A 12,100-nucleotide genomic window follows, 5' to 3' on the forward strand; every position below is an offset into this window, starting at 1 on the left:
TACTTATAAAGTCCCAATTTCTTTTTACTTATTGATTTCAAAAATAAAATTAATTTCAAAATTCTTGAAGTAGTCTTCTATTTCCTTTAAAAAAAATGGTTATCGGATTAGAACAAACAAGTATATGGGGGAAAGTGACCAAAAGTAATTTCATTAGCCCTACTTGGATGATAAAAATCTGTCCTTTTTTTTTTTTTGACAGGCAGAGTGGACAGTCAGAGAGAGAGACAGAGAGAAAGGTATTCCTTCTGCTGTTGGTTCACCCTCCAATGGCCACCATGGCCAGCGCGCTGCAGCCAGTGCACCGCGCTGATCTGAAGCCAGGAGCCAGGTGCTTCTCCTGGTCTCCCATGTGGGTGCAGGGCCCAAGCACTTGGGCCATCCTCCACTGCACTCCCGGGCCACAGCAGAGGGCTGGCCTGGAAGAGGGGCAACCAGGATAGAATCTGGCGCCCCGACCTGGACTAGAACCCAGTGTGCTAGCGCCACAGGCGGAGGATTAGCCTATTGAGCCGCGGTGCCGGCCCAAAAATCTACTGTCTTAAAAAAAAAAAAACCTATTGTCTTGGAAAACAATGACTAGAAACAGGGTAAAGATAAGAAAGTTTTCAAATTTATAATAGAAAAGTCATTATAATATACATAAAATAGATATAAATGACAGACTAAATCTTCTACTTTTTACGGAAGTGAAATTTAAGGGAATGTTTAAGTGTTAGTGACATTATCTGTAAAATTTAATTGTTCATTTACTTTAAAATTTCTACTTTCATTCCATTTGAAAGGCAAAGAGACAGAGACAGACGGGGGCCAAAGAGACAAAGAGATCTTCCATCTGCTGGCTCAACCCCTAAATGTCCCACAACAACACGGACTGGACCAGGCCAACTCCAGGAGCCAGAACTCAATCCAAGCACTTGAGCCATCTCACACTGCCTCCTAGGGTGCGCATAAATAGGAAGCTGGATCAGATGTGAACATGAGACTCAAACCTAGGCAATCCATATGAGATACAGACATCTTAAACACTGCACAAAAATGCCTGCCCCTAATTATTTTTTAAAGCACCAGTCTACTTGGGAAAGAGTTTCATTTATTTTTCCAAAAGAAGATTTATTAATTTATTTAATTAATTGAAAGGCAGAGTGTTTGTGTTTGGTGTGTGGGTGTGTGTGTGGGAGAGATAGAGAGAGAGGGAGGGAGAGAGAGAGAGAGAGAGACAGAGAGAGAGGTTGGTTGAATCTTTCATCTGCTTGTTTGATTCCCAAAAGGCCACAATAGTTAGGGCTGGACCAGGCTAAATCCAGGGGCTTGGAACTCCATCTGGGTCTCCCACATAGGTGGCAAGGGACACAAGCTCTTGGGGCCATTTTTGTTGCTTTCCCAGGCACATTACCAGGGAGCTGAATGGGAAGCAGAGCAGCCAGGACTCTAATCAGCACTCTGATATGAGATCCTGGACACAATGCCAGATCCAGGAAAAAGAGCTTTAATATGAAACACTCTGCTTAGGTTGATTTTGAAAGATCTGTAATTTTGGGGGGAAATTTTTATTTTGAAAATGTCATTAGTGCTATCTGCCTAATTCTTCCCAATAAGGAAAAGTTTAATACAAATCAAATTACATCAATTTCCGGAATTGACTCTGTAACAGTATCAACACACATTGATGTTTTTGGCCTTCTAGTCTGCAAGCAAACTCAAATTATTACAACTCCTCTTACGTCAGTTTGGTTTATAAAATTCTTTCAATGGAATACTCAAAAACCTTGATTCTCTTGACTTATCAAAGTCACTTAGACTGCAAGTGGCTAAAAAGAGAGCTGGATATAAAACTAAGAACTTGACTGTTACTTACTGAGTCATCTGTGGCTGAAGCTGGCCAGCCCTCCCATAACTGATGTCGAACAGGGATACTTGTAAGGTCATATACATTTCTCTTTACCTATAAAAAAGGAGCACAATTAAGATAGTCTTTCTACATGACTTAATGATAGTTTCATATTAATTTAAATATATGTCCTGCTTTCTTCTAATTCAAAATAATAATTTTAAACCAGAAAAACACATATCAAAAATATTGTAAAAAACAAAACACACACCCAATTTAAAAAACAGATTTTCAATGAAGACTAGATGAAATAATAGTTCAAGACATATCCCGATGCCCAACCTCCACCCCCAACTCTTGGCTGACTTCAAGTTCATTTCCAATCAAGATACTTGAGGTACAAAGTATGCTTAGGACAAACTACAGGTGCAAATTTTTATATTTCATATTTTAACTACATAATGATTCAAACAAAAACATATATTTCAGGCTTTTGTGTGTAAAAGAGGAGTAGTAATTTTTCTCTGGGAGGGGATGGAGGTGGAGACCTGAAGCTGCCTCCGTTTTTTGGTGTAAGCTGCAATGATATAAAGACTAACTAGTAAAGCAGCACAGATTATTTTTTTGAAATCACCTCAATTTAAGAACTATTTCAATGGAACACATGTATTTTACTAACATTAGAGCCATCACTAATATACTTTTGAAATTATTTCTGAAAAGAATACAGTAAATGCTATTAAAGATTGTTTTTTCCTAACAGCAACTTTATTCCTTTTACTTTAAAAGGACAAGAAGTAGGGGTGGGCATTTGGCATGGTTTAGACACCTCTTGGGATTTCCATATCCAAGTGCCTGGGGAGGCAGGGACTGAGCTCCTGGCTCCTGATTTCAGCCTGGCCCAGATTGTGAGCATTTGAGGGATGAACAAGTGTATAGGATATCTATCTCTCTCTTGGTCTTTCAAGTAAATAAAATAAATAAAAATAAATAATAAATAAAATGAGAGGAGGTAAGCAACTTAAACAGAGTAAGATATTAGAAGGTTTAACTCGCCGGCACCGTGGCTCAATAGGCTAATCCTCCGCCTGCGGCGCTGGCACACCGGGTTCTAGTCCCGGTAGGGGCGCCGGATTCTGTCCCGGTTGCCCCTCTTCCAGGCCAGCCCTCTACTATGGCCCGGGAGTGCAGTGGAGGATGGCCCAAGTGCTTGGGCCCTGCACCCGCATGGGAGACCAGGAGAAGCACCTGGCTCCTGGCTTCAGATCAGCGCGGTGCACTGGCTGCAGCGCGCTGGCCGTGGTGGCCATTGGAGGGTGAACCAACAGCAGAAGGAATACCTTTCTCTCTGTCTCTCTGACTGTCCACTCTGCCTGTCAAAAAAAAAAAAAAAAAAAAAAAGAAGAAGAAGAAGGTTTAACTCTATGTTATGCAGTAATTTTGTATCATGTCTTCAGCTCTTTTTTTCCTACATACATACAGAAGTTATATTTTATGCTTTATTTACAAGTAAAATAAGTCAACAAATTGTAATTGTAATGGAGAGACCAACCATCTTAACTAGCTTTTAGGTTAGTTAGGGTATTATTACCCTACTCTAATAAATGAAATGAGTGTTGAAATGTTGCCCATAAGACTTTAGTATGGTTTTTCATACTTCAATAGGCAGTATTCATTCATGTTTTAAAATCCAGAACCTAAAGTATTGTGCATTCAATTACAGCATTTTGTTATCACATTACTCTTTATTATACAAAAACACATCTAAGTTATCCTTCCACTGAAATAGAGATATATGTTCACTAGAGAAAACAAAACACAGAACTTAATCTACTTTTTATCTCCAGTATACACCTGTGAAAAAAGACTTAGTAAATGAGATCTAAGGAGCTTGGGGCACAGTTAGATCTCCACTCAATTCAAACAAATAGCTTTTCTTCAGAGGTTCTTAGCAACGGACAACCTACTATGCAGTATTTTGTTTATACTCATCACATGAAGTTTATAAATTTTCATTAATCATTATCAATCCGACAATTTAACTAACCAAATAAAATTGGGCTAATGTCTAATCATTTTCACTAGCTGTGACTATTATGTTTAAACATTAGTGCTCTTAAGAAGAATGGTGCTCTATAAACCTAAACCATTATATTAATAAGAGAGAAAAGGACAGAGCTTGAAGTAAGAGTAGTCTTTAAAGTTCAGATAAAAACATCCTTTCTAGAATTCTTTCTTTTTGGATTATGCTGTCTAGATATACCAAACTTCATTGGCTACTTCTGGAAAAAAGGCAGGACAAATATTTTTATTTATTGGAAAGATGGCAAAGCTGCCCCCAATATTGGAGAAAATATACAGATAACTTTGGAGTGATATTCTTTAAATTTTACCTGAATTCCAAAATACAACACCACAGCATTATGAAATAAACAGTATTTTCTTCTTTCATCTAATAAACGGTAACTGCACTGAACTGAATAACATTCCTTTGCAATTCTAACCCTGAAAAGCATGTTCTGGCTATAGTGTTATGTTGGTATAAAGCACAATGCCACACTGATGTGTTAAACAAAAGTGATCAAAGTTAGAGTACTGTTAGCCAATGCACAAGTATTTGGCTTCATTGTTCTCCCCTGAATGACATCTGTTAAGCAATTTGTCATCGAATAAACTGGTTAATACAGACAGAACTTGGCTGAGAAGGTACCATGCAAAGCATATTAGGCTAATGTTTGATTGTTCCAATGCAAAGGCTAAATTCAAAGTATTCCAAGATTAAGGCAAAAGAAACTTCTTTTAAACCACAATTACTAAACAGCAATTCAAGTGAAGACAGATTGGTTTTTCAAAAGTAATTCCATGCTAATCAATGCTGTAACCAAAGGTATGTTTCACTATTACATGAAAGTAGCACAAGTGCTACAATAGCAAAAACACCAAATGAGAGGTGCTTTTATAACAAGAGATATAAAAATTCCATTATCTTTACTGATGATTATATTTAATTAAAATTTCAGATCACAATCCTACAGGGAAACAAAAAATCCAAAATGTACACAAAGCAAGAGTAAAAATGACTCTAAGAAATTAGTATTCTAGGAAACCTGAATGATAAAACACAGCTGTGTATAAAATGATGTAGATGAATTTAAAGTCATCACAAATCAGATGAAAGACACACAATCCTCTCAGAGGGAAAATGAAAAGGGATAGAGAGAAAAAGATAGGGAGAAGGGAAGAGAAAGAGAAAGGGCAGTGGAAGGAGAAGGAAAGGAAAAGCAAATTAACAGAGGGAGACAGATGGAGCCCTGAGAGAGAGGGAGAGAGAGACACAGATACAGAAAGGAGGGAAGAGAGTCAGAGAGAGAGGGAAGAGGAGAGTAACTGGAGATCTGAGAGTGCTTGAGAGAGTCAGAAAGAATACATATGCAGGCTGGGTTGCTGTGGCTGGCACATTCAGATGCCATTATTATTTTGCTGTCTCTGATGGAGTTTCAACACTGGAGACTGTGTTAAATTCCAGTTAGGGACAAGTGGCACTTCATAGGGTAACATTTCCTAAGGGCCTCTTTGTCTTACACATTTTCTTTGATCAGCACTGGCTCAAGATCATGCTGAACCTTCATAATCTTTTCGACACTTGTTTTGCTTTAAGCTCTAAATCTGTGTGACTTCAGGCTGTTAAACCATGCAAATGGTTCAATTAGTTGTGAAGGAATTTAATAAATGCATTGATTACCAGCTGAACATTAAAATTACATTCTAAACTAGACTGCAGTTGGATCAAGAGTTCTAGATTAATAATAGATTTTCCAAAATGTGATTTCTAGATTTTTTTTAAAAGGGATAATTTAAGTTCATCCTTGCTGTTTCAGGTAAAATAATTGTCTGTGAATGAGGAAAAAAATACAAATCAGATTACCTTGAAATAATACAGATTTATTACGGTACTGATGTTTCCTTATTATCTAGATTTTCATTGTCAACAAAAATCCATTTCAATTATAATTAGTGTAAAAAGCTAAGCAATAATTTCTACTTCAAGCATCTTATTTCTCCAATGGAAAAATTTTAATGCTAAACACAGCACTGTAAAAGACCTTTTTATTATGATCTGCATATATTAATATAAAATCATAAGTATATTCACTAGATACTCATCCCCTGTAAATTTTCAGTTTTTTAAATTAAATTTCATCAGAATAACTTAAATATATAAAACTTGCTAGATAATATCATCAGCTATAATAAAAATCATTCTTTGTGAGCCACATGCCAGTCAAACTATGAAAAGACATTTCAAGGAATTTCAAATGTCATTCAGATACTAACCAAGTGAAAATAGACCCTGGTTAAAATAAAATCACAAAGTCTGACATGTCTCCTAATGAGAAAACACTAGATTTTTAATCCTAACTTTGCAGAACTATTACTTTGAGCAAACTGGTAGAGCATTTCTGAAACTTAATTTGCCCAATTTTAGAAAAAGAATAAACTATGATAACTTTGGATTTTCAAGGCTCTAAAATCCTACGGTTTTAATGAAAATATTGGAGTTAATCCTAAGTGCAGGAAAAAAAGCAAATCTATATGAGATAGGAAACAATGAAGGAAAATTAAAAACTAAAGCAAGAAAATGAAAGAACAGTAGCATTAATAAATATATACAATGGAAAACTGCAAATATTTTAAGGTGAAAAATAGTATTTTAAGAATTTTTTTGTGAATGAAGGAAAATCAGCCTCTTATTACACTTTTTAAAAATGCTAATAAATATCTCCCTGCCCCAAAGAGATCTCATTTAAAAATAAAGTCTGTCACACTGATTTTCCCAAATAACTATCCTATCAACCAAATGTTAACAATGAAGTTATGGTTTTGGCAGAATACTACAAGATAAGTAATAAAGTTTTAAAGCTTTATTGATTTACTTCAACATTTTAAAGCATTTTGATTTGGCCCATCATTCTTTATATGTCCAATTTTTAATATAGCAAAAAACATAAAAGTAAAATTTGTAATTTCCATGGGCTTAGAATAGCTATCAGTAGTCTGGTGTCTAGATTTTCTGCATTAAGATACTATGTATGGCACATTACAGTCCTTACAAAAAGTACCCTGATAAACTACATACATCCAACTCATTCTCTTATCATTCCTAGAAGAAAAAGTCCTCTGGTCATGTTAGAAGTTGAATTTACCCAAATTTTAAATACACTGAACTTTTGAGTTCCCAGTGCTGCATGCTGTCAAAATATATTCTGCTTAAGAGTTTGCTAAATAATAACTGCACTGAACAAATAAGTATCTGTGTGCATGTGTTACATAAAAATAAGGCATCCACAGCAAGCTTAATTCCAGTTTCCTAGCAATCATTGGTGCTTGGAAAGAAGTAAAGTTAAGAAACCAATCATTTAATTCAGAGTGGGTTTTGAATATATACTTCAAGTCTAAGGACTAAGGACTAAGGATTTCTTTTCCTTTCTCTAGAATACTGTATACACATCACAGTTGCACATGGATTTGTTTTATTAAGATGCAATTTAAACCCTCTTAAAAATCCTTCCTGAATAAAAAAAAAAAAAAAATGCTTGAAACCGGATGGTGCAAGGGGAAAGGGAAGGTGGCATCAGTAATCAAATGTTAATTAGCAAGCTTTTTTTTCCTTCCCCCAGGGCTGGTCTGTGTTGGAGAATTCAAATCAGAAATCAATGCTCCAAGTGTTTAACTATTACTTCTTCTCATTAACTATTTAAAAGACTGAGCAATTCTCTTCTCCTAAAAACAGTAACTCAAGACATTTCTTTTTTTAAACATCATTTTCCAGAAAACAATGACGATGCTATTTCAGGAAAACTATAAAGCTGAAACTGCATTTAATGAGGCTTTAAACTGACTATATTCTGCATTTTTAAAACATCTTTTGGCTCTAACTGAACTTTTCATTTTAACAACTATAACATAGTTTTGCTTCGTGTAAAATTTATTTCACCTCTTATTCGCCTAAGAGGAAATTCGACAATTGGCATTTAAGATTAGCAGGATGATGATAATAAAGTTAATCAAATATGGAAAGTAACTTGAATGCATGACTGGAAACAGATTTTGACCATCTTGAAAAACTACCAAAGATTAGATGTACCATTAGAAACATGGTAAAATTACAATTTCCTATACTCACAGTTTGGTGTGAGTGAAAACAACAGCAAAGACAGAACGAATAACATGAATTTATTAAAGTGAATCTGTAACTTTATTTAAAGGCTGAGTCTGGATTTCAAGAAATGGATCGTTTACTTTTCTACAATATTGGTTTTCAAAGTGCAATGGGTGGACCAGCCTTATCTGGCAACTATTAGAAAATACAAATTCCTGAGCCCCACTGCAGACCTAGTAGATTGGATATTCTGGTGGCCCAGCAATCTGTGTTTTTTTGTTTGTTTTTGACAGGCTTTCTAAATAACTCTTAACAATATCAAGTTTCAGAAGTATTGCAGATTATAGATAGGCTCTTCCCAAAAGTCATGCTTATCTAGTTTACTGATTCTAAAATTCTCTGAACTCTCTAACAATGGACTATTCTTTTTAATTTTTGTTTATGTGTGAGGCAGAGAGACAGAAACAGAGTAAGACAGCACACAAGCACATGCTCCCGTCTGCTGGCACACTCCCCAAATGACTACATCAGCCAGGGCAGAACCGGCCTAGGCTGGAGCCAGGAGCCCAAATGCAATCCAGGTGTCCCAAGCAGGCGGCAAGAATGCATAATTTGAGCTATTACTGCTGTCTCCAATCTGGCAGGAAGCTGGAGTTAGGAGCAAGAGCTGGGAACTGAATCCAGCTATTTTTGATATGGAATGCAGGCATCTTAACAGAAAGGCTAAACACCTGTTGTTTACAATTTCTTTCTGAGAATGAATATGATGAACAATGGTTTGTTACAGAACTTCTAGACGTGCCATAATTTTGTTTCAGAGAAGATGCTACCTCTTCACTACAGACTTCATAGCGCCCTTAGCTTAATCCTAGTTTCTGCTAATTGAAAATCAGTACTAATACTCATTTTTCTTGCATCAAGCTTAAGTGTGATTGCTTTCTGGCTGTAACATATATTTAGAAATTGCAGTAAAATCACAAATTCACAATAAAAGATCTATTTAATATACTAAATAAACTAGGAAGAAATATCTGTGCATGTTGACTGAGTTGACAAAATTTCCTCAAGCATATGTTTGAGCTAAATGAAAGACTGAACAGGTTTTTTTTTTTTTCGTTTCTTTTTACCACTGATAGGCTAGCTGAAACAAGCTCCACAGGAAAAACGTCAAGCTCATCAGTCAGTCAAATAATGGCCTCTAGGACAATATTTCTATTCTCTGCACTTTGTGGAAGCAGAGAAAGAAAGTTTTTCAACATTTAATGGCTTAATAACACCAAGAAAATAAATGTATTTTACTTCATGCAATGAATAAAATGGCAGTCATTCAATTAAAAAACACTAATTATCTCAGTGATGTCTGGAAAGAAAAAGTAAACGGGAAGTGAACATGCATGGAGCATCTTCTATGAAATAGCTACTAGATTTTAACATATCTTCATCATACCCTTTTACAAAAAAGGAAAACTAAGAGTCAAAGATAAGATTAAAAATAATTTGTTCAAGGATGCTCAACTAAGTAAACAATAAGATCAAAATTTAATGTAGTTCTATGAAATTCTAAGTCTAGACTTTTTTTATTATAATGACATATCTTTTATTCGCCTGAATTTATTCTTCTGTAAAAGGGAAGACTGTAATAAATTATTTTTAAAATCATTTTCCACCTGGTACTTTTATAATCGTAATGTGCAAGAATTTTCTATGAGACCATTTACTACTATTTTAAAAAGTCTTCATTAAGTGATTACAAGTGAGTGGTCGACTGTGGGTGAAGCTTCCTTCTGTCATGAAAGCAAGGAGGCCTCTTCACCACTGTGGTGCTGCAACATTCAATGAAGAGCAGTTAAAGGCTGTCAACTTCCTACACTTAAGTGCTGCAGAGGAAGGACAACTGCCAGAGCAAACAGCAACTTGTTACTGTTTCAACAACTGAATAAGCTTCACAGTGAAGAGGATATTTCCTGGTGTCCCACTTAGCTGGGAAAGAAAGAGCAAGGTAAAAATTTCCTAGGGAAATAAATCAACAAAAAAGAAGAGCATATTAAAATAAACAATCATGATCATGTGAGCGTTAGCAAAGGCTCTTTCTTTTATAAACTTTGGGCCAATGTCTTCTAAGTCTCCTTCACCTCCTAATAACTTAAGGGTTTGGGCTGGAACCCAAGAATATGGAGACATTCTCGTACCTGGTCTGGTCCTTCTATTTAGCCCACTGACAGTAAGTCAATTATTCCCATCTTGTTATTTCAGTTTACCCTCTATTAACAACTGGGCGCTATTCCTAATTCCTCTTCTATTCTTTCCGTTTTGGAGAAATGAAACTCTTACCAAAAACAGTGTTTTATTTGCAACCTCTATAAAAAGTGGAAGCTCTAATAAAGACTATGTGGGGCAATGCCACTAATCTAATCTTTTTTTCAAAGAACCTGATTTTGCATCAGTTAAAACACAGCATGCATATGCATGAGAAAAAGCTACTTGATTAAATATCATTTTTTAAATTCTTGATTTCTCTTACTTCTAAATTTTTTTGATTAACAACCATTAATTCTAGAGCAAACTTCAATTTTAAAATCAAAATTCAATTTTAAGCTTTCAATTTTAAAAACACTTACAATCTTAATGTTTTCTAGCAAAGAACCATTTTTATATTTTGATGAAGACTACATCCTTTGCTACTCTGATAGCAATACATCGATGTTCAGATGTGATGTTTATGTTTGCTTTGCTGTTTTCTGTTACCCATCCAGGCCTTTGCCTTTTTCTGAGATGTGAAAAAAAGTGGTGGGAACCATTAGTAATAGAGCCTCAGTCTACAATCAAGTCTCTCATAATTTTATCTTTTCTTGTTAACAAAAAAATGCAAAAAACAAAGACAACAAAGGGACTTAGTGTTGGGGTCTGCCATGAATACTAAAGTGGGCTGGGGGTGTGGCTCATCAAGTGAAAATAAACCATTCAAGTCACCCACATCAAGAAGAAAGTTTGGGAACAACTAGGCCAGTGTTTGCATTGGGGCCCTGGAGTCAGGAGAGTTACATTTCCCTTCTCTCTGCTTAACTAAGGCACCAGAGGCAGCCTGCTTAACCTCTCCTTTAGGAAATATTAAGTAAACTCTACAATAGAACAGCCCTAAGAGATATTTAAAAGTGCATTTGGTTAGTTTTTTTGTTTTTTGTTTTCTGTTTTATTCTATCTTGCTACTGTCCAAGATTAGCTTTCAGCATTACTCTCCTCTATCTGAGAGACATGGATGCAGGAGAACAGAGCGGAAATATTAAAAAGTACCTGCACTGACCAAGAGCAAAGGTTTATTAAGAAACGGGCACTGAAATTACATACTTAGTTAATTTTAGGTAAATGTGGTAGAGTTGGTAACTGGCTCCAAAACACAATTTAATCAAATCTCATCAGGTAAACTGACACCAAGAAAGAAAGTCTACTATTATAAAACAAACTCTAATTTAGGATTGATGCTGCTCATGCTCTAAACTTCCATGCAACTGGCTTTTAACTAAGGCAGTTAAAATCCAGACCAAGGATTTCACTGACAGGACTTGCTCTGAATTGCAGAAATAGCTATCTTAGAAAGAAAATATCAGGAATACCTTAACATTTCCATTTAATGTATTTTAAGATCAGGAAAAAAATTTTAACCATATGATTCATTAAATAAGCACACATTCTAAATAAACTGCCTAAACTCTCTTGTTTAAAAAAAAATTACTCCTATTTATTCATTAACAAAGCTATTCCTTAGCTCATCCCTGCCATAACCTGCTCTATTGAAAACCATATGGGAAAGGACATTTAAAAACCGCCACAAACCATGGACTTCTGGTATTAGTGCTACACACAGCATACCCCTATTCATTATTCTACCTCCCTTGTTTAATCTATCATTAAGATTCAGTGACCCTACACTAAATTTAAAGCAGATCCTTCCTTCCTCCCATGCCTAAATTCACATACTTTTCTAGCTGGAGATGCCCTCAAGTATTAACAACTCTACGGGGTTTCTCTAATCTCAGCTCTGAACTATGTCATGCTATAGAACCAAGAAATTGCTGTCTTACATCTCTAACTATGGAGGCTGCCATAAAAAA

General features: G+C 35.6%; 1 protein-coding gene across 1 annotated transcript in view; it reads right to left on the reverse strand.

Moving 5' to 3' along the window:
• The window catches only part of FAF1 (Fas associated factor 1), a 476,212-nt gene that overhangs the window by 259,154 nt on the left and 204,958 nt on the right, over nt 1–12,100 (reverse strand). Inside the window, exon 8 of the mRNA XM_062191295.1 lies at nt 1,859–1,945. Coding sequence (XP_062047279.1) covers nt 1,859–1,945 — 87 coding nt within the window. The remainder of the gene's footprint in view (nt 1–1,858; nt 1,946–12,100) is intronic.

This window comes from Lepus europaeus, chromosome 5 (genome assembly GCF_033115175.1).
Source record: "Lepus europaeus isolate LE1 chromosome 5, mLepTim1.pri, whole genome shotgun sequence".
Taxonomy (NCBI): Eukaryota; Metazoa; Chordata; class Mammalia; order Lagomorpha; family Leporidae; genus Lepus; species Lepus europaeus.